At 50.2% G+C, this 22,587-nt stretch overlaps 1 protein-coding gene across 1 annotated transcript in view; it reads right to left on the bottom strand.

Moving 5' to 3' along the window:
- OPRD1 (opioid receptor delta 1) overlaps positions 1-7,016 on the bottom strand; it is a 193,161-nt gene extending 186,145 nt beyond the window's left edge. Inside the window, exon 1 of the mRNA XM_085647661.1 lies at positions 5,501-7,016. Coding sequence (XP_085503787.1) covers positions 5,501-5,718 — 218 coding nt within the window. The 5' untranslated portion in view covers positions 5,719-7,016. The remainder of the gene's footprint in view (positions 1-5,500) is intronic.
- Between the last annotated feature and the right edge of the window lie 15,571 nt (positions 7,017-22,587).

Here is a 22,587-nt window from a genome sequence, read left to right as displayed (position 1 = left end):
TCCTGTCGGTTCTGGGTGTAGGGGAGGGGACATAACTCATGGTCCTACGCCCAGAGCATAAAGATAATGGGCAATAGCTATGCCTCACTGCCTCTGGGGTAGTAGGGAGAAAGCATGAACATAAACACACTTACAGTGGCGGCCGGTAATTTTACCAGGGGAGGGCTGGGGTGCACACAAGAAAACATACACATCACTCACACCCAAGCATGCACACACACCCATTCACCACACTCATTAACAAATACACATACATTCATACATACACACATGCACCAAGCATTAAAAAAAACATAAAACTTACCTTAAATGAAGATCTCCGAGAGCAAAGCCTCGGCGGTCACAGGAGTGTTGGGACCGCTGGCTTCACTTCAGCCAATGAGGGAAGCCAGCAGTCCCAAACCCGTCACTGAGTGGGATGAGGTCAGTGAGACAGATGACCCGACCTCACTCTGTGATGGGGTGTCACTGATTGACATTCGGCCCTGGGCACTTCAGGGCTTAAAACTTGCATGCAGATCTCAGACAGGAAAGCCTTGGTGGTTCCGGGAGGGTTGAGACTGCCAGCTTCCCTCATTGGCTAACCGTAGGAAGTCAGCAGTCCCAACCTCATCACAGAGTGGGATTGGGTCAGTGAGACTGCTGACCCCACCTCACTCTGTGACGAGATGTCACTGATTGACACTCGGCCCTGGGCACCTCAGAGCTTAAAAGGAAAGCACCCAGTTGCGAGGCAATGAGTGACGCTACCCCTTGTCACATGGGGAGGGCCTTGTGGCATTTTTGCCCGGCTGAGGAGGTCACCCCCACAGGGCTGTGAAATCTTCAGCCTGACAAAGTTCAGCCCAGACAGACAGGAACCTGCACATTTTGCATTTGTCCAGCTCCTTGCTGCCTGACCTGAAAAAGAAGAGTGTCTGCCAGGCTGACCCTTGTTCAGCCTGACACACACTCTTCTTTCTGGCAAAAAGGTGGGGAGCATGGCACCTCAGCCCTTTTCGGACAGGCTGTTGCTGCTTGTACCAAACAACTGAAGGAATGCTGGACATGACAGCAGGCCATGATTTTGTGGGGAGAGATAAGGAGCATAAAACAAGAGCTCTCCCTGTCTGACAAGCAAATAGGGCATGGTCAAATAGCATACCTAGTGGGAACCATGGTCAAGAGAGTGGCCATTTCAAGTGTCCAGAGTATGTTTGCAGAGCACGGCCTCTTGTTGTGCCAATAAAGTCCTGGCTCCTGGGGCTTTGGCAATGAGCACTTATGGCCACACATTGTTCTCAGTAGCTGCCGAGCGTGGGTACATGTCATGCCCTGCAGGAACTAGAGATGGATGCAGGCACAGTTAAAGTATGTTACAGAAACCCTAAAGTTTCACTGAAAAACTTTAATTAAGAGAAGATACAAATGCTTTTTCACATCAGTTACTAGTCACTGTACTAAAACATGCTTAAAATCCTTTAACAAATTCAGTTTAGAGGTCTATTATCGTTATGCTGCAAATAAACATTAAAACAATGAAATTACCCAGGTATGGTTAGGTACTCGACTTTAACCTCCTCTCTCTGCCCAGTGCACTGATCATGGCCTCACACGTAACCTTACTCGTGACATTACCAATGTCCTCACTGTTGATATGATCTTCCACAACTGCACAAATGGTGCCATCACTGGAACCTCAACAGTCTAATTTGTTTCAAATCTGTTTGCTGACAAGCGAAACGCAGCCTTCTTTTCTTCACATAAAGTCTGCGGGGACATCTGTATTTTGACAACGGAACTGCAGCCTTGCAATTTCATTTAATGAGTTTACAGCTGTATCCAGGCCAGGGCCAGACTGGCCGTAGCAGGGATCAGGTGTTTCCCTGGGAGGCTGGAATGGTGATGGCTGGTTTTGGAGCAGCGGGGGCCTGTTTTGCAGCAGTGCTGTAATATCATCCCCCAGTAACAAAAGCATCAGTGCTGGTGGGCGGTTTAGTTAGGCAGCAGTGCTGCACTCTTGCACCCTCGCACAAGTGGCACCCCCGTCCCCTCCGGGTCCGGTAAAAATGCCAGGGCTGATTTGTGTTCTCTGTCCGGACCTGGCTGTACCTTCCTTGGGAGCAGCATTTCAGCAGCTTTGGTTAATAATATATTTTCTGTTGTGGCATCTGCTTGCTGACTGCTGTTCTCTTGCACTACTTCTGCATGTATTCTCTGTAGGGACAGCCAGTTGTTGACAGTGGTTCTGCCTCATTGGAGTCCATTTATTGTCTGTGAGGATTACTATTACCTCGGAATACGAATGCAGCAGACTGCATATACTTAATGGGGATATCCAATTGCTGTCACTGCTACAATAGGCGTACATCTGTGTTTAATGTCTGTGAGTATATCTATTACATGTGAATGAAACTGCTGTAAGCTTTCTTTGATATAAACTCTGCGAGGGCACCTAGTGGCTTGCATTGTTACTACACCTACACCTGTGTAATTCACATAATCTCGGGAATTTTATGCTATGCTTGTTAAACAAAATTCCCCAAATAATCACACACCATTCACAGTAAATATGTAACACAAATGTGCCATCACTTTAACAATTTACCATGCTCTCGCGAAAAGAACAAAACACAAGCAACTGTTACTTGCGGTACTTTTGTTTAAATGTGTCCTAGTGCCAAAAAATGACGAGAGGATGCCTTCCATTCTAAAATATTGCACAAAATGATGGATTTTCTTTTCATGTAAGTACATGTAAATTTGCCACATTTTTGTGTATTTACACAAATTTCACACACCCCTATTTTTAATCTTGCAATCTATTGCCATGCTTTGCTACAGTGTGATTACCATCATCCTCTAATTGGTATCCATCTATCCCTCGATAAACCTATCCAACCACCCATATCTATGTATCTATGTATGCATGTATGTATCCATCCATCCATCCATCCATCCATCCATCCATCTATCTATCTATCTATCTATTTATTCTTTCATGTTTTTTTCCTTTCTTTCCTACCTTCCAACCTGCCTTTTTTTATTGTTTCTGTTGCATAGTTATCTTTCTTCACTAGCCAATTGCTATGGAACCATTTACATTCTGACTGCAGTCATGAATCTTTTAGTCTCATGAAGTCTTTATTAGGTCATCTTTTTAATGGCATGGCCAGTGGAACTATTTTCTTCCATGTAACTTCAGTGAGAAAGTAAGTCTGTTGACTATCGCTGTAACAAAACTCTTTTTTATGTAGTGACTGTTTATGATGAGATCTGCTGTGTGTAAACGAAATTACAGCATTTGTTCTTCAAGTATCTGCACACGTTGAGCCCTTCAATTCCATGTAATTTCTTTGATGGTATTTGTTGGCTTTCATTTGAAACGCTCCCTCTTTTTATGTTTATCTGTGGAAGGACATCTGTTGGCCAACACTGGTAATGCAGCTTTTCATCTGAATATAAACTAATACTTGATGCTACACCTGTGTTCATCCCTGATGTCATTGGTGATGTCATATTTGACACAGCTATGAATTTGATTGCTTATCCCGCCATTCTCACGAATTGCATCTTTCCAACGAATGTTAACAAGTATTTTCATCCTAAAGAGTTGTCATGTAATTTTGGTGATGTTAATTGACGATTATCCGTGTGGTTTATCACGTGACCTGAACCCCAAGAATGCGCTGTAGGGCCATAATATATGAACCACCATGAACTTGTTATATCTAACACACTGCACTATGATGCGAGGAAAACAAGCTTGAGATCAATGACACGCAACAATAAATCAGAAATGCATGATTTTTTATAGTGAGTTATGTTAATGGGTGTGATTTTGTTGTAGTTCTTGCTGCTGCTGCAGTGTGTATGTGTGTATGTGTGTGAGAGGGGGAGTACTGTTCCATTACTGCAGTTACAAGCTCTAGTGAGCCTGTTTGTGTGTCATGTTTGGCTGATTGGCGTGTGTTGACGAGTTTGTGAGCTGTTTTCCTATGTAATGTGTTGTTGGGAAAATAGGCAGCTTATGTTGCTGTATGTACGCATGCTTTATTTCCGTGATGAGTGTGTGTGTGTTTGTGGTGAGGGAGTGTGTGTGTTTGTGGTAAGGGTGTTTGTGTGTGGGGGGTACGTGTGGTGTGCATGTGTTGTGTGTGGGTATGTGTGTGCCTTATGTCCATATGTTGACAGGTCCACCTTTAGTTAATGAAGCCTACAGTGTTTGCATACGAGCGTGTGATGTCGGAACGATGTGTATTAGTGTACATATCTACGTGCATGTTTTTATGCAGTGTACATCGCCAATGTATATGCAGTTTGCGTTCAATCTTATATATACAGCTAACACCTAAATTGTACATTGTGTATTTGTATGACAGTATGCATCTGTAGTCTGGTTGTGTATATTTTGTTGTTGGTGATTACACTGTAATCTAATAGGCAAGTTCTTGCGTACGTGTATTAGCATTGTATGTGTCTATGAGCCAGAATGTTGGTGTATGGTTGTGCGCGATCATGTCTCAACGTGTTTGTTATTTGGTGCCTGTAGGTAAGTGGTGTGACTGCTGTTTTATATATTTAATTGTGTATGTGCGCGCGCGCGCGCGCACGTTTGTATGTGTGCACACGCAGGTAACTGGAATATATCTTTTTTGCAAGCTGTATGTTGTGCTCTACATGTGCACTGTACGTATGTGCCTAACTATCGGTGATTTTTCTGTATGACGTTGTAATAGCCCTCTGTGTGGCTCAGGGGCACATGTTTTAGTGTCTTCATCTGCTGGTGTCTGGGTGTGTTTAGCAATTGGTGTCCTCTTGCACGTATGTCTAGGTGTTTGTGCAGATGTGTCTGCCTGTGGTTGGTGGTGCCTCTCTGTTTTTAAACATGTGCGCTCGGGTCTGTGTTTGTTTTCTGTGCACACTATTCTGTATACACGCCCATCACGCTAGCCAGTCGTTACTGCCCTCATCCAGTGGGCATCGCGCTTGGCCCCAGCCTATCCCAGTTACAAAGAGTGCACGAATAATTCATGTCCGGACATGGCTGCCGTGTGATCTTGCCAGGTATGAATGGGGGGTGCCATGTTGCACAGATGTGTCCGCCCCAGCCCTGCCGACCCCTCAGTTTCTCCGAGCTCACCAACCTCTGGGGACACTGACCTGAGTAGTTACACTGGCTGCCCTGCCTCCTCTCTGGGGACGATGGGATAGCTTGCCGAGTCAATGCACCTGCTGCAGAAAACCGCGTGCAACCCACAGATTCCAAAAGTTTGAAAACTGGGACGGAGCAATTACAGGACAGACCCCGTGCTTGTTAGTCCCCTTTTCCCGGTGCCCAACCATACTCCCTTGCTGTCCTGCTCTTCCACGACTCCCTGTACGCTATCAGTGACTCTCGGAGATGACCCGTTCCTGCATGGGGCGCTGGCGCTTTGCAGCAAGGCATACACCGCACAGACACACACACAGCGGCCCGTGTACCCTGAGGCCACCCTGTGGGGTCCCGGCCGAGACTTACCTGACGATGCCGTACATGACCAGGATGTTCCCGAGCAGCCCCACCACGCACACCACGGAGTACAGCGCCGTGATGGCGATCGCGATGACGATGGACGTGATGTTCTTCACCGGGTACGGTCTGGTTTCATTCAGGCTCCCGTTGAAGTTGAAGCCCGTGGCATTGTAGAAAAGGAAGTCGGGGTAGAGTCCAGCACCAGACATGGTGGACAGCTCCATACTGCCCAGCGCTCTCCAGTGCTAGCCTAGCACCGTGGAAGCTGCTCAGCTCAGCCTCATCTGAATGAAGGAGACCCCTCTCCTGTGCGCGGGCAACGACTCTTCCTTCAGTCCCCCCGGGCTGGAGTGGCAGCTCTTGGGTCCTTCGGGAGAAGGGAGCAGCCAGGGGTGTTGTGCCTCCGAGTCTGTGTGCGTCCCTCGGTAAGAAGGGAGCAGGTCGGAGTGCTGTATCTCTGAGTCTGTGTGCAGAAGGCGCGAGTCCTTTAAGGAGAATGGGAGCAGCCTGGTGCCTCCGAGTCTGTGTGTAGGAGTAGGCAGGAGTCCTTTGAGGGGAAGGGGCAGCCCGGGGTGCTGTGCCTCCGAGTCTGTGTGTGTAGAAATGAGGCACCGTCCTATCGTGAGTGTGAGAGCTGCGCCTCAGCGTGAGCAGGATGAGACACTGAGCTGTCATGCGGTGTGGTGCCTCAGGGTATGTGCAGGAAGAGACGCGGGTCCTCCTGTAGCGCGAGGGCAGCACTGCTGTGGCGCTGTGCTTCGGAGTCGGTCTGCACAGAAGTGGTTCCAGCCATTCCACGAGGACAAAGCAATCCGGGGCTGCTGTGCTACGAGTGTGTCTGTGCAGGGCGAGACTCCGTCCTGTGCGAAGAGGGGACCAGCCCCGTGGTGCTGTTTCTTGGGGTCTGTGTGCAGGAGGAGGCACTATCTTGTGGTTAGACGTCAGCAGTGCTGTGGCGCTGTTCCTCAGAGTGTATCTGTGCTGGGTGAAACACAGACCCACTGGTGAGAAACGAACGATGCTGTGGCGCTATGCCTTGGGGTGTGCCTGTGCAGGGTGAGACACAGGCCCAGTGGTGAGAAAGCAGCAGTGCTGTGGTGCCACCCCTCAGGGTGGGCCTGCGATGGGAGAAACACTGGCCCTTGTCTGAGGACGGGTCAGTCCCAGGCTGCCTCCCACCTGCTGTGTCCCAGACCGTACCGAGACAGTTTTCTTCGAAACCGTCACTTTGCGCTGAGCTGGCGCGAGAGTGGCGCGAGGACGGGGTGCAGGAAGGCAATCTATCGTCGGTTCACGTCGACTGGCTCACGTGCTGCCTTCTGCCTCACTGCCAACAGCTGCCTGCTGTCTTCCGTGGCTCTGGATACTGCTGCCTGCCCTGGTGGTTGGTTTCTCACACCCCTTGCCTGCTCTCTGGGCTGCCTGCTACTCTGCCTGGAAACGTCACCTCTGCTGCTTGTTGTTTCTTCTGCCTGCTTCTCACATCTCTACCACCTACGTCTTTCTCTGACCGCTACTGCCTCGTTTCCTGAACGGCTACCCCCTCGTTTGCCTCACATCGCCTCACCTTTCTCTCTCTGGTACTACCTCCTTCTGGCTGCTGACTCTAACGCCTGTGCTTGCACCCCTTTGACTGCGCTCCTCTGCTTGCTGCTGCGCCCTATCTTGCTGCTTCTACTATCTTGGGAATGGGACGCCTGCTCTAGCCTCCCTTGGCAGCTTCCTATGTGTGCACGCTGCGTCCTGTGCTTGCTACTCTCCTGAATGCTGCACGTCTGCCTGTTGCTACCTCATCTGGCTGCTGCTGTTGCCGCCCTCTTGTGCCGCCTGCTCTTTACTCCTCCGCACGGTGCTGCCTGCTCCGACCGGGTGCAGCTGATTTCCTTTCTGGATGCTGTACCTAGTTTTCTATGTTAGTTCCTCTTTCTCTGGTTGTTTCTGGCTTAGTTTGCCGCCAGATTCTGACTGCTCTTGCTTCCTCTCCCTATTCCTTGTTGAGTGTGGTGCTGTGTCCTATTCTCACAGCTTTCTATTCGCCCAGCTCCTGCCTTCGCTGCTTGTTTGTCTCCCGATTTCTGCCCACCTGCCTGCTGCCTCTTCTGGGGGATGCTGGTTGCTGTGCCTGCTCTTTCCTCTTCCCTTGACCGCTCCCCACTCTTGCTTTTGCCTGACAGGTGGGTCAGCTCTGACAACTGATATTATGTGAAGCTGAAATATCCCGCTCGCGCCCGAAACAAGTGCAGTTGGGGATCAAAAGGGCCCTCTGCCAATCAAGCACGCAGAGAGCACCCACAGAACACCCCTCACCCAACACGCAAGCGCCGCGAAGAGAATACGCACACCCCTCTCATAGCACCCGCACGCACCGCGAGGAGCACACGCAGGCCCCCACCAGAGCACACGCACACCCCTCCCATTCGAAACGTAAGGAGCCACAGAAGCACGCGCAAGCACCCACAGCGGCACACGTAAGCAACCACGAGAGCACACACGCACAATCCTCACAGCACACACACGCACCGCGAGGAGCACACGTAAGCACCCACAAGAGCACACGCGCACCCCTCCCATTCGAAACGTAAGGAGCCACAGAAGCACGCGCAAGCACCCACAGCGGCACACGTAAGCAACCACAAGAGCACACACGCACAATCCTCACAGCACACGCACACACCGCGAGGAACACACGTAAGCACCCACAAGAGCACACGCTCACAATCCTCACAGCACACGAACGCACCGCGAGGAGCACACGTAAGCACCCACAAGAGCACACGCTCACAATCCTCACAGCACACGAACGCACCGCGAGGAGCTCACGTAAGCACCCACAAGAGCACACACGCACAATCCTCACAGCACACGCACACACCGCGAGGAGCACACGTAAGCACCCACAAGAGCACACGCGCACAATCCTCACAGCACACGCACGCACCGCGAGGAGCACACGTAAGCACCCACAAGAGCACACGCGCACAATTTTCACAGCACACGTAAGCAGCCACAGGAGCCGACGCACACCCCTCTCTGAGCACACGCAGGCAACCACCAGAGCGCACTCAAATTAACTTTCCGGACACAGCACACACAGCACACACGCCCAGAGAACCCAAAACACTCCGCACCCACCCCCCCTCCGCCCCGAGCACACCTCTCCGAGAACGTATAGAACACCGCCTGCGTATACACCGCCCACCCCCAGCTCACACTGAGAACCCACCCTCCTCCCCCACCTCCAAGTCTCTCGCAGCACGGAGCATCTCTTAGAGTTCCAATGATCAGCACGCCCCTCTCGGAACACGCTCTGAGCACCCTTCAGGGCGTTCACTGACCACCCCTCCAAACACACCCTGAGCACCTCCTTAAATTAAACACAGAGCTGCTCCCACAGTACACACTGGGGGCTCTAGTGGTTCACGCGTTCAACACGTATTTTTCTAGCACACATTGATCAATCTCAGAGCACACACTAAGCACCTCTTACAGCACATACTGGGTACCCCACAGAGCACGAAGTGAGCAAATCCCACTGCACACACTGAGCACACTATCAACCCAACCTTCCACCAACCACCCTCCTCCTTGACCTCTGGCAAGCAAGAGTGCGCTTGTTGCATTCAAAATCAAAGGTTTCCTCTTGGGGTTGACTGCTGAGGTGGAGAGTTTAGCATGGGTGTCAGGAACAGTCAGCAGCTTAGTAATGGGAGGAGTGGATAGGCTAGCAGGGACAGCAGAGGGAGGGGAAGGACTGGCAGGGTTGGTACAAGGAGGGGGCAGAATGGCAGGCAGACACCGTCATCAGATTTGAAATAAAAGGTAAAGGGCTGTCAGAAGCTGCTGCAGCTGGGTAATGGGAGGAGGGAAAGGGTGAAGAAGAATGCAGAATCTGCTGCAGCTGTGCATTAGTAGGAGGGAAGGGTCAGGGAGAGTGAAGGAGCTGCTGCACCTGTGCAATAGGAGGAGGGGAAGGGTTAGGAAGAATGCAGGAGCTGCTGCAGCTGTGCATTAGGAGGAGGGAAGGGTCAGGGAGAGTGAAGGGGCTGCTGCACCTGTGCAATAGGAGGAGGGGAAGGGTTAGGAAGAATGCAGGAGCTGCTGCAGCTGTGCAATGGGAGACGCGAAAGCGTCAGCAAGAATGCGGGAGCTGCTGCAGCTGTGCATTAGGAGGAGGGAAGGGTCAGGGAGAGTGAAGGAGCTGCTGCACCTGTGCAATAGGAGGAGGGGAAGGGTTAGGAAGAATGCAGGAGCTGCTGCAGCTGTGCATTAGGAGGAGGGAAGGGTCAGGGAGAGTGAAGGAGCTGCTGCACCTGTGCAATAGGAGGAGGGGAAGGGTTAGGAAGAATGCAGGAGCTGCTGTAGCTGTGCAATGGGAGAAGCGACAGGGTCAGCAAGAATGCGGGAGCTGCGGGAGCTGCTGCAGCTGTGAAATGGGAGGAGGTGAAAGAGTGAGGAAGAATGCAGAAGCTGCTGCAGCTTGGTAATGGGAGGAGGGAAAAGGTGAAGAAGAATGCAGAATCTGCTGCAGCTGTGCATTAGGAGGAGGGAAGGGTCAGGGAGAGTGAAGGAGCTGCTGCACCTGTGCAATAGGAGGAGGGGAAGGGTTAGAACGAATGCAGGAGCTGCTGCAGCTGTGCAATGGGAGAAGCGAAAGGGTCAGCAAGAATGCGGGAGCTGCTGCAGCTGTGCAATGGGAGGCGGGGAAGGGTTAGTACGAATGCAGGAGCTGCTGCAGCTGTGCAATGGGAGGAGGGAAAAGGTGAAGAAGAATGCAGGAGCTGCTGCAGCTGTGCAATGGAAGGAAGGGAAGGATTAGGAGAGAGCAGGAGCTGCTGCAGCTGTGCAATAGGAGGAGGGGAAAGGTTAGAACTAATGCAGGAGCTGCTGCAGCTGTGCAATGGGAGAAGCGAAAGGGTCAGCAAGAATGCGGGAGCTGCTGCAGCTGTGCAATGGGAGGCGGGGAAGGGTTAGAACGAATGCAGGAGCTGCTGAAGCTGTGCAATGGGAGGAGGGAAAAGGTGAAGAAGAATGCAGGAGCTGCTGCAGCTGTGCATTGGAAGGAAGGGAAGGGTTAGGAAGAGAGCAGGAGCTGCTGCAGCTGTGCATGGGAGATGGCGAAGGGTTAGGAAGAATGTAGGAGCTGAGGCAGCTGTGCAATGGAGGAGGGAAGGGTTAAGAAGAATGCAGACACAACTGCAGTTGTGTAATGTTAGGAGGTGGTGAAGGGCCAGGGAGAGTGCAGGAGCTGCTACAGCTGTGCAATGGGAGGAGGGAAGGGTTAGGCATTTTGCAGGAGCTACTGCAGCTGTACGATGGGAGGAGGGGAAGGGTTAGGAAGAGAGCAGGAGCTGCTGCAGCTGTGCATGGGAGGAGGGGAAGGGTTAGGAAGAATGCAGGAGCTGAGGCAGCTGTGCAATGGAGGAGGGAAGGGTTAAGAAGAGTGCAGGAGCTGCAGCAGCTGTGCATGGGAGGAGGGGAAGGGTTAGGAAGAGTGCAGGAGCTGCTGCACCTGCGCATGGGAGGAGAGAAAGGGTTAGGAACAGTGCAGGAGCTGATGCAGCTGCGCATGGGAGGAGGGAAATGGTTAGGAAGAGTGCAGGAGCTGATGCAGCTGCGCATGGGAGGAGGGGAAGGGTTAGGAAGAATGGAGACACAGCTGCACTTGTGCAATGTTAGGAGGTGGGTGAAGTGTCAGGAAAAGTGCAGCAGCTGCTGCAGCTGTGCAATGGGAGGAGGGAAAGGTTAGGTATTGTGCAAGAGCTGCTGCAGCTGTGCAATGGGAGGAGGGAAGGGCCAGGAAGAGTGCCGCAGCTGCAACAGCTGTGCAGTGGGAGGAGGGGAAGGGTTAGGAAGAATGCTGACACAGCTGCAGTTGTGCAATGTTAGGAGGTGGGTGAAGTGTCAGGAAAGTGCTGGAGCTGCTGCAGCTGTGTAATGGGAGGAGGGATGGGTTAGTGAGAATGCAGGAGCTGCTGCAGCTGGGTAATGGGAGGAAGGAAAGGGTCATCAAGAATGTGGGAGCTACTGCAGCTGTGCAATAGGAGGAGGTGAAAGGTCAAGGACAATGCTAGAGCGGCTGCACCTGTGCAATGGGAGGTGGGAAAAGGTCGGTGCAATGGAAGGAGGAAACGTGCTAAGAAGACTGCTCAAGCTGCTGCAGCTGTGAAATGGGAGGAGGGAAGGGTTAGGAAGAGTCCAGGAGCTGCTGCATGTGTGCAATGTGAGGAGTAAAAGGGTCAGGAAGAATGTGGGAAGTGCTCCAGCTGTGCAATGGGAGGAGGGAGGGGTTAGGAAGAATGCAGGAGCTGCTGCAGCTGTGCAATGGGAGGAGGGAAAGGTTAGGAAGAGTGCAGGAGCTGCTGCAGCTGTGCAATGGGAGGAGGGAAAGGTTAGGAAGAGAGCAGGAGCTGCTGCAGCTGTGCACTGTGAGGAGGGAAGGGTTAGGGAGAATGTAGGAGCTGCTGCAGCTGTGCAATGGGAGGAGGGAAGGGTTAGTAATAATGCAGGAGCTGCTGCAGCTGTGCATTGGGAGGAGGGAGCGGTCATGGAGAGTGCAGGTGCAGCAGCAGCTGTGCAATAGGAGGAGGGAAGGGTTAGGAAGAATGCAGGAGCTGCTGCAGCTGTGCAATGGGAGGCGGGAAGGGCTAGGAATAGTGCAGGAGTTGCTGCAGCTGTGCAATGGGAGGAGGGAAAGGGTCAGGAATTGTGCAGGAGCTGCTGCAGCTGTGCAATGGGAGGAGGGAAGGGTTAGGAAGAATGTAGGAAAGCGCTGCAGCTGTGCAATTGCCGGAGGTGAGAGGCAGGAGCTGCTGCTGCTATTCAATTGGAGGAGGGGAAGGGTTAGGAAAAATGCAGGAGCTGTAGCAGCTGTGCAATGGGAGGAGTGAAAGGGTCAGGAAGAATGCAGAGGCTGTTGCAGCTGTGCAATGGCAGGAGGTGAAAGGTCAGGGACAATTCTAGAGTGACTGCACCTGTGCAATGTGAGCAGGGAAGAGGTATGTGCAATGGGAGGAGGGAACGTGCTAAGAAGAATGCTCAAGCTGCTACAGCTGTGGAATGGGAGGAGGGAAGGTTTAGGAAGAATGCAGGAGCTGCTGCAGCTGTGGAATGGGAGGAGGAAGAGGGCGAGGAAGAATGCATGAGCTGCTGCAGCTGTGGAATGGGAGGAGGGAAGGTTTAGGAAGAATGCAGGAGCTGCTGCAGCTGTGCAATGGTAGGAGGAAGAGGGCGAGGAAGAATGCAGGAGCTGCTGCAGCTGTGCAATGGGAGGAGGAAGAGGGTGAGGAAGAATGCAGGAGCTGCTGCAGCTGTGCAATGGGAGTAGGGAAGGGTCAGGAAGAATGCAGGAGCTGCTGCAGCTGTGGAATGGGAGGAGGAAGAGGGCGAGGAAGAATGCATGAGCTGCTGCAGCTGTGGAATGGGAGGAGGGAAGGTTTAGGAAGAATGCAGGAGCTGCTGCAGCTGTGCAATGGGAGGAGATGGGTTTAGGAAGAATGCAGGAGCTGCTGCAGCTGGGTAATGGGAGGAGGGAAGGTTTAGGAAGAATGCAGGAACTGCTGCAGCTGTGCAATGGGAGGAGGAAGAGGGCGAGGAAGTATGCAGGAGCTGCTGCAGCTGTGCAATGGGAGGAGGAAGAGGGCGAGGAAGAATGCAGGAGCTGCTGCAGCTGGGTAATGGGAGGAGGGAAGGTTTAGGAAGAATGCAGGAGCTGCTGCAGCTGTGCAATGGGAGGAGATGGGTTTAGGAAGAATGCAGGAGCTGCTGCAGCTGGGTAATGGGAGGAGGGAAGGTTTAGGAAGAATGCAGGAACTGCTGCAGCTGTGCAATGGGAGGAGGAAGAGGGCGAGGAAGTATGCAGGAGCTGCTGCAGCTGTGCAATGGGAGGAGGAAGAGGGCGAGGAAGAATGCAGGAGCTGCTGCAGTTGGGTAATGGGAGGAGGGAAGGTTTAGGAAGAATGCAGGAGCTGCTGCAGCTGAGTAATGGGAGGAGGAAGAGGGCGAGGAAGAATGCAGGAGCTGCTGCAGCTGGGTAATGGGAGGAGGGAAGGTTTAGGAAGAATGCAGGAGCTGCTGCAGCTGTGCAATGGGAGGAGGAAGAGGGCGAGGAAGAATGCAGGAGCTGCTGCAGCTGGGTAATGGGAGGAGGGAAGGTTTAGGAAGAATGCAGGAGCTGCTGCAGCTGTGCAGGGGAAGGAGGAAGAGGGCGAGGAAGAATGCAGGAGCTGCTGCAGCTGTGCAATGGGAGGAGGAAGAGGGCGAGGAAGAATGCAGGGGCTGCTGAATCGGTGTAAAGGGGGGACGGGAAGGATTAGAAGCGTGAGCGGTACGAAGAGGAAGGGGAGGGGGAAGCCATGGGGAGGGGGAAGCCCAAGCTTTGCTTCCTCCCTCCGTCTAGCGTCAGAGTGAATGTTTCACAAACGTCTTAGTCCTGCTAGCTCCGCTCGCATCTCCTGGCCTCGACGCATCTGTCCCTCTGCTCCCACCAATCTTTCCTTCTCTCGCGCCATGTATTTAGCGCGCGCTCTCTCTTTTTTGTTGCAGTTTTTATATCCCACGTACAGGACCCGACGGCAGGGGAGCGCTTCAGATGAGCGCCAGTTATATTACACAAGGGTACATGCATTTTTTTTATAGGCGGGGGAGATTTCCAACAATCAGAGTATTGAGCCCAGCAGAGACTCGAACCTGTTTTCCCTGCTCCAAATGCGGCAGGGCTGGCCATTTCGCCACGTCTAAAGCCCACTGTCTTTTCTCTTCCCCACTTTCTGTCCATCACCTCCTCTGTACCCCTATTGACGCTCAGGTGTCCTCAGTCCCTCCTCTCTCTTAACTTCTTATTCCACAGGCAGCTTTTGTATTATCTTCCCTCGTTTCTCAGCCCTGCCTTCTCTCTCCATGGAAGCTCCCTTTGCCCACCGCTCCTTCTGGTCTCTAATTGTATTCTCCTTAGCTGTGCGTTGTCTCCTTCACAATCCCAATTCTGGCCAAATCACTTAATTTTCCGTGCCTAATAAAATAATGTGTCCGTCTGTAATGTAACTGGTGCTCATGTAAAGCGCTCTGATACCTTCCGGTCGACTTCCCGCTATATAAAACTCTAACAAGAGAATAATAATAACCCACCAGCGCTCCTTTCCTTGTCTCCTGCCTTCCTGCTCTCTCAGTGCTCTCCCTCCCTCAGCCTTCTCTTTCACTTGACTTCCTTCTCTTATGCTCTTCCTTCACTCTCCTGCTAGTCTTTAGCTCCCTTCTCTGGCGCCAAAGTCCAAGGCTCCATTCCTATAAATGAGCCGAGGAGGGGAGTGGGAGGCCACCAGCCCTCACCCCTGCCCCCCAGGCTGACACTATTGTCTGCAGCCTGCTTTTTAGGATCCTCCAGGGCTTATTTCCAAGGCTATTCTGCCCCCGGTGTGTCACTTTTTTTGACACACCTGGGAATGTGTCAAAAGCCTACGAGGCGTAACAAGGAGAAATAACTTTTTTCACCTCGTTTTTTCCTCTTTCCTCTTCATTCTGCAGCACAAACAGAAGGAGGAAAATGCCCCCATTGATTATTTTTGTGCACGATGTATCCCTTTCTGCACAAATACAATCATTCCTACAATGCAGACACCCTTGCACGATGGTGCAAGTGTACCTGCGTTGGGGCACGGCAGCCAATTGTGCACCAGCAGTGGAAGAGGACAGGAATGCGCTGTATCTCTGATAGATACTGCACATACATGCCCTTTCCCTTTGACAAAGGGCAGCGCAGCAAAGTGACTTGAGGCGTGCGCTGCCCTGCTTCAAAAACTAGCAAATGAGGCCCTAGGTATTCTGCTTCTTGTGCAGGCACACAGGCTCTGCGCCTGCGCACTAAACTGCTCGCAGCCTCTGTTCTGATGGGGTTGTTCTTCTCCTGATCAACCCCTAGGCCTTTGATTTCCTGTCTTTTTCCAAAATACTGGAATCCGTCCAGCCCATCCCTGGCCAAGGTACTGTGGGTGGGGCGAAGAGCAGTCCCGTTCTCCTCCACGAGACGGCCCCAACGGGCGCCCGGAGCTGTCCAGCAGGCGCGAGGTGCTGAGCTCAGAAGACGTTCGAATAGGCTGCATCGAGGGCAGATGCGCAGATTCCCTCTCTGCTTGATTTAACTTGGATCTGTACTCGAGCAGAGTCCCTAAGAGAGCTTTTCCTTTTGAAGCGCCCTCAGAGTGCCCGCATCTTCGTGCAGCTCGAGCGCTCTGCGAAACCTCCATTCTCTTCGAAATTCGCCTTTACGAACAGTCCACCCACAGTGTGCGCTGCCTGCGAGTAACCCTCGAGGGCGCCAGGCCCTCGTGTCGGCAGATGTTCGTAGCCTGGCGATTCTGTGGCGTGACGTCAGAATGGCTGAAGACTAAAGAGACGATGGCTGCTTGCTTGACAGGAGTTAGGGGGAACGGCGTCTCCACATTTACAGTCCAGCGCACAAACCTGTTGTATCTCTCTTTGATGGAGAAGCCACTACCTCTACGTATCCCACGCCATGTTTTCCTCTATATAGCCATGGAGGGCTACATAGTAGGTAGATCCGGTAGATGTGCGCTATATGAACGTAGATAACATAATATGTATGTACGCCTATATGAACGTAATGGTATTTCTGTAGTGCGAATCTGACTGGGAATCCCTTCAGAATGGATACAAGGGAACTACGCAGAGTAGGAAAGGGGCAATTCAAGGAAATATACAGAGGGGACACGGGGATGGTCGGATTCTTGGGGACAGCGGGTAGTAGAGTGCGCTAAATTGATCTTGCATGTGGCGGGGGCGAGGGGGGGGGGCTACAACAACAGGACATGATGCGAGGGTGGACGGGTCGAGCCTGCTGGGGACAGCGACTCCCACTGGGGATGGCTGTGAAAGTCCAGCGATGTTGGCCTTTGAAGGTTTCCCTGTAGGTATGTTCAACCCTACCCACTGCCTTTGTGGCAGCAATAGCTGTTTCCTGTTGCTGTCGTGGTCTGCTGAAGCTGTCATTCTTTATTTCTAAATTCGCTAGATTTGCATTTCAATAAGATGAACAGATTTGTTTTCAATTTGCGAAGTTGAGAGTAACTCAAATGTGCATATTTTCACTGTTCTGATAGAGGTCTCTGCATGTTGCTTTCAGATACATGGATTAAAGGATTTTCTTTTTAATTTTGCCACAGATTCACGGATGAATTTGCGGCAGCATTTTTTAAAAGTGGTTTTTGCCGGGGAGTAGGTGGGTGTGGGGGGGTTCCTCTAGGACTGGTGGGGCACCACCCTGCCCCACCAACAGGGGTAACAAGTGCTATATAAATGCAAACCTTTTTCCCTCCTCTATCCCTCCACTATCCTTCTCAATCCAAATAACTGACTAATATCCACCACTCAAATGACTTATATATTTCACTATACTAATTCACCACTAATCCTTTATGGGTTCCGGAGAAGCGTGCTACTCACCAAAAAAGTGCTTCAACACCCCTTTAGGGGAAACAAGCGCCATATAAATGCAAACCGTTTTCCCTCCTCTATTCCTCCGCTATCCTTCTCAATCCAAATAACTGACTAACCTATCCACCTCTCAAATTACTTTCATATTTCACTATACTAATTCACCACTAATTCTTTATGGGTTCCGGAGTTGTGTGCTACACGTCAAAAATAGTGCTTCAACACCAAATCAGGGGTAACAAGCTCTATATAAATGCAAACCTTTTTCCCTCTTCTATCCCTCCGCTATCCTTCTGAATCCAAATAACTGACTAGCCTATCCACCACTCAAATTACTTTCATATTTCACTATACTAATTCAACACTAATCCATCTTGGGTTCCGGAGTAGCGTGCTGCTAGCCAAAAAAAAGCGCTTTAACACCCATCAGGGGTAACAAGCTCTATATAAATGCAAACCTTTTTTCCCTCTTCTCTCCCTCCGCTATCCTTCTGAATCCAAATAACTGACTAACCTATCCACCACTCAAATTACTTTCATATTTCACTATACTAATTCAACACTAATCCATCTTGGGTTCCGGAGTAGCGTGCTACTCACTGAAAAAGCACTTTGACGCCTCATCAAGGGTAGTGAGCGCTATGTAAATGCAATTACAATGCAATATATATATATATATATATATATATATATATATATATATATATATATATATATATATATATATATTTTTGCTTCTTCCTAGGGCAGGGGACTGAGTCTCAGAGTCCTAAGATGACTATCGCCACATCTTTGTTTATGCGGTGGAAGCCAATCAAATCTCGTTTCGAGCTCTGTCGGTTTGTCAGATCTTCCATGGCATGAAATATCTATATGTTATTAAGCCTGTGTTCTTTGCTACCTCTGCTACCTGATTGCCTGCCCGTATCCAGCCCGCATTCAGTGGGGACTCCATCACCCCCAGTTCTACGTGACAGGGAGGCACCAACGCTTGTTTCCAGCGCCAGGAGGCACATAAAGGGCGGCCGGGACTCCTGCAGAGCGGGAGCCCGTGTTCTTTGTCACCTCTGCTACCTGATTGCCTGCCCGTATCCAGCCCGCATTCAGTAGGGACTCCATCACCCACAGTTCTACTCGCAAAGGAGGCGCCAATGCTTGTTTCCAGCGCCAGGAGGCGTATAAAGGGCGCCCGGGACTCCCACAGCACGGGACGCGTGCGGGTGTGCCCGGGCCGCGCCCGGGCCGCGCCCGGGCCAAGAGCGGGCCCGTCTGCGCCCGTCAGCGACCGGAGGAGGCCGTGCTAGGCCACACCATCAACATTTTTAAGTAAGGGTTTATACATTTGTTAAGTTCTGAGCATGCACAAAGGAATAGTTTAATAGCTACTTATTATAGACAAATCGAGGAGATTCCCAACATGAGGAGACGTAAATCGCTCACTGGCCAGGGAGTGGCTGGGACTCTAGATGCCTTTTTAATCAGGGCAGAGTCGGCATTAATACATGAAATACAGCTCACAGAGCGCATGCTCTCACTGGAGCCTCAATTTTCCCATGCTCGCTCCATAAACCATGCCAGCAGCAAGCCATACACACGACTCCGATAGCTCTCTAATTCAGCCATTGCAACCCATGGCGAGTGGCTTGAATAATAATGACCCCCCTGTGGCCAAGGAGCCTAAGAACACAACACAAACTCTGACTGTGACCACTAGAGGACAGAAAGCCAAAACTAAGAAGGCAGTAATCCTGCTCCCCTATCCAAGAAGAAAAGGGGGCAGGGTCTCAACAAACAAAGTCATATTTTAAAGGCTCGGGCGGTAAGGCCAAAACGGCGGAGAGGGAATCCAACCAGGAGTTAAATACCACCCGGAACACACCAGGGCACACAAGTTCATCTCTGGACATTGAGCAGGAGGAGTACTGGAAAAGGATGGAAGCCACTATAGCGGGTCTTTTGAATCCATTAAATGCAGTACTCATGCAAATCGAAGGGAAGCTAACTAATCTTGAGAATTCTGTACCACGATTTCACCGGACGCTATACCCCATGTGTGTGCAGAATGCAAGAGGCTCCATCAGCTAGTCAATCTAAGGATCACTGTACGGGTGGGAGAGTTTCGCAGAATCAGGGTCACTCAACTGTGAGAAATATAAACGATCCAGCAAGATCAGATGTGACGGGAGTAAGTGCACCACAATTATCACAAAATCAAGAGGACTCAATATACACATCTTTGAGCATTCAGGCAAGGGATAACCAGCAGGCGAAGGGCCCTATGCGGTCGACCCTTGGGGGAGAAACTCAAACTCCAGGCACTAGGGGTAACCCCTCAACCACATCAAGACATCCAAATGAGACCTGGAGAAAGACGCCGTAGATGAAGACTTTAAACCTTCCCCCGCAAGCTACCACATATACAGTCGTCCTGGCAAATGTCCCTCCGTTATCAGTTGGTGAGGAAGAACACTGGTCCACTCTAAGAAATAAGTCGCTTCACTTTTTAGGTGAAAGGACAGGTCTAACTAACAAACTGTTTACTGGATATAAGATGGCCAGGAGAATTGGCTGGATTGGGAGCTCTGCCAAGTCTATGCCAGGTGCCTGTGTTGTGTTAACTCTTAGCTCCCCTGAAATGATTCAAACTATATTAGAAAGGGCGGGCACCAGGTTCGTAACCAATATGGGGATAAATATCCTCCCCCTAGGCTCATTTTATCAACCCCCTGGGCCTATACATCATCGATTAGGGGGAGAGAATTTCTTTGGGGTGGTACAACAAAGGTACACCGTCCCGACTAATAAACGGTTTGATGTTTTTAGTGCCTTGGGAGATATTGACTGACTGGCTCAACAGGCGCCACACTTAACTTGGGAGATTGGGTCAGCAGGGAGTTGCAGCCTGGGGTTCACTGCACACAACTGTCACATGGAACAGTCTGACCGAGAGAGGGATATAAATCAGCAACAGCGAGAGGAGGACATATTAGAGAGGGAAAACATCAAAAAGAAAGAGGCCCCCCTGTCTGTAACCGGGAGCCTCCCTGCACAACAACCAGAGGTAGCCCATATTGATAATTTTAATAGTAATGGGCTTGTCCCACCCACCCACCCACAAAATAATGATGTGCCTTATACTAAAGTCATCTCATGGAACATCTCAGGACTACGGTCTAAGATAACTAACCCAGTATGGTGTAACTATATCCAGAGCTGTGACATACTTCGTTTACAGGAAACCTGTTCTAGTGAACAATTCCATATGAATGGTTTTAAAACCTTCCATACCCAGGCTGTGAAAGGGCTAGGGGTAGACTTAAGGGAGGACTTTGTACATACATATCTAATAAGGTGACAATCAATAAAATAGAGGCCTCCCTGGGGGATAGATTTTATCAGATAGTTAAGCTATTTTTTTGGGATAACCAATGTGTAGTTTTAGTCAACTTTTATAACAACACGGCCCCAGAAGAACTAAATCAGGTGCTGAGAAACTTGGGTGCCAAATTCAGTGGGATTTGTAACACAAGCCTAGTAGATGTTATGATAATTATGATGGGAGATTTTAATTGTGCACTGTTTTCCTTTGAGGCTAACAGAATATGTGGCCTCATGAACGAAGAAGATCTTAGTAATACCCATTTCTGACACACAATGGTGGGAGAGTTGTTTAATGAATTCCTTGCGTCCACTGAACTAGGTTTTGTGAATGAGCTTGTCTCCTCTCCAGCACCAATGCCTTTTACTGTTAATGGAAGGGGTCTGGTCTCTACAATAGATTATATTTTAGTCTCATGTAATTATGCATCTAGAGCCCTTTCTTTTGAGGTTGGAGGCAACCCTCCGAGCGATCATTATCCCTTATGCTTAAAGGTTAACTTGCCACTAAACAACCTAAAAAGAAGCAAGATTACCTCAACGGGTGTTGGTGAAATTAAACTTGACAAACCTAATGTACTCTGAAATGGTCAATGGTGAACCCCATGGCAATGACAAAATGTCTAGTGAATAAGTGTAAATCTGCCATTGACACTTGCCTTAATGAACTGGCCCTTCATGACAGGATCGTAGCATCCTATATTGAAATATCTGATGATCTTAGGAAATTATTGTCTGCCCAACGCCGCAACAAAGCCAACGGTATGGGCTGGTCCAATATACGGTGTACACGAACGTATTCCAACTTGAAGCTTGAACTACACAGGCAGCCAAGAATTTTGAATAATGTCAGGAGGGCTAGACTGGAATACAGGCAGGCAATCAAGGAAAGAAAGAGCATCATGAGAGAGGAAGCCTGGGAATCCCTACACTCAGCAGCAATGTCGAGAGACAGTGTAGCCTTTTGGAGGGCAGTAAGGGCACCTTTTTTAACTCCAAGAGATAGGCCGTCAATAGAAATCGCCATCACGGAAGAGGAATAGATCAGGCACTTTGCACAGGTATACAATGGACCAGATAACCCCTCCCCCTCGACCAGTGGTAGTGCAGTGAGTAACCATGTTAATGTTAATCTGAAATTTACTTTAGATGAGGTGAATAGAGCACTAGCTCTAAGTCAGACTGGCAAAGCTCCGGGCCCAGATGGTGTTCCTGTAGACTTGTTTAAATCTAACACCATTCTTTGGGGGCCGATCATAACGCAAGTCATCAATGCCAGCTGCCAAACCTGACTCCCAAAGACCTGGGGGGAGTCAATAATTGTCCCCATTTTTAAGAAAGGAGACCGTCAAAACTTGGGCTGCTACAGACCGTTTCCCTGCTTGACTCTATGGTTAAAGTGGTGGGGCGGGTGATTTTGGAACGCTTGTAAGACTGGGCCGATGAAACACAGGTTTTATCAGACTTACAATATGGTTTTCGCGACGGGCTGGGCACTGTGGAGCAGTGCTTAAATTTGGCCATGTTAACTGGGAAATATACAAGGGCAAAAAAAGGTAGATTGTTTCTGGTCTTCGTGGACCTAACCGCTTGTTTGATTCACTTAGGCATGATAGACTATGGGAGACCCACACATGATTGTCTTATTAAGAAATTTGTATAATGGGGCATCAGCCAGTGTGCGCTATGGAGTAGGGGGTGAGCGCACGGCGGCATTCGCCGTACGGAGGGGGGTCAGGCAGAGCTGTGTGCTGGCCCCTTTCCTTTTTAATCTGTATATCAATGGACTGGGTGATACACTAGTGAGATGTGCACAAGATTTTCCACAAGTTGCTTCTCTACGCGGACGACGTAGTTTTAATGGCAAGAACCCAAATTGGTCTTCAACGGGTCCTTGACTGTTTCTCAGTCTTTATGAAGGATCTTGGTCTTAGCACTAATACATCTAAGACGTTTGTAATGAGATGCGGGCAAGGGCCGTTGAGACCAAGAGATATATTTGTGTATGGCCAGAAGTTAGCCCCAACTAAAAGTTTCTCATATCTTGGAATACCGTTTAAATATAATGATTCATGGGCTCAAACTATAATCATGAAAAATTTGGTGTTTATTCATATATCCAAAGTCCTTGTAACCTTCTCAAAGAAATTAGGAAAGAAAACTCCTGAGGAGCTCCTACAAATATATAAAGCAAAATGTATTACATCAGTTATGTATGGAGCAGGGGTGTGAGGCCTAGCTAAAACTAAGCTGTTGCAACAAGTCGAAAA

This window comes from Triturus cristatus, chromosome 3_2 (genome assembly GCF_964204655.1).
Source record: "Triturus cristatus chromosome 3_2, aTriCri1.1, whole genome shotgun sequence".
Lineage (NCBI taxonomy): Eukaryota > Metazoa > Chordata > Amphibia > Caudata > Salamandridae > Triturus > Triturus cristatus.
Note: the sequence above shows the minus strand (reverse complement) of the source record. Positions and strands in the feature narration are given on the sequence as shown.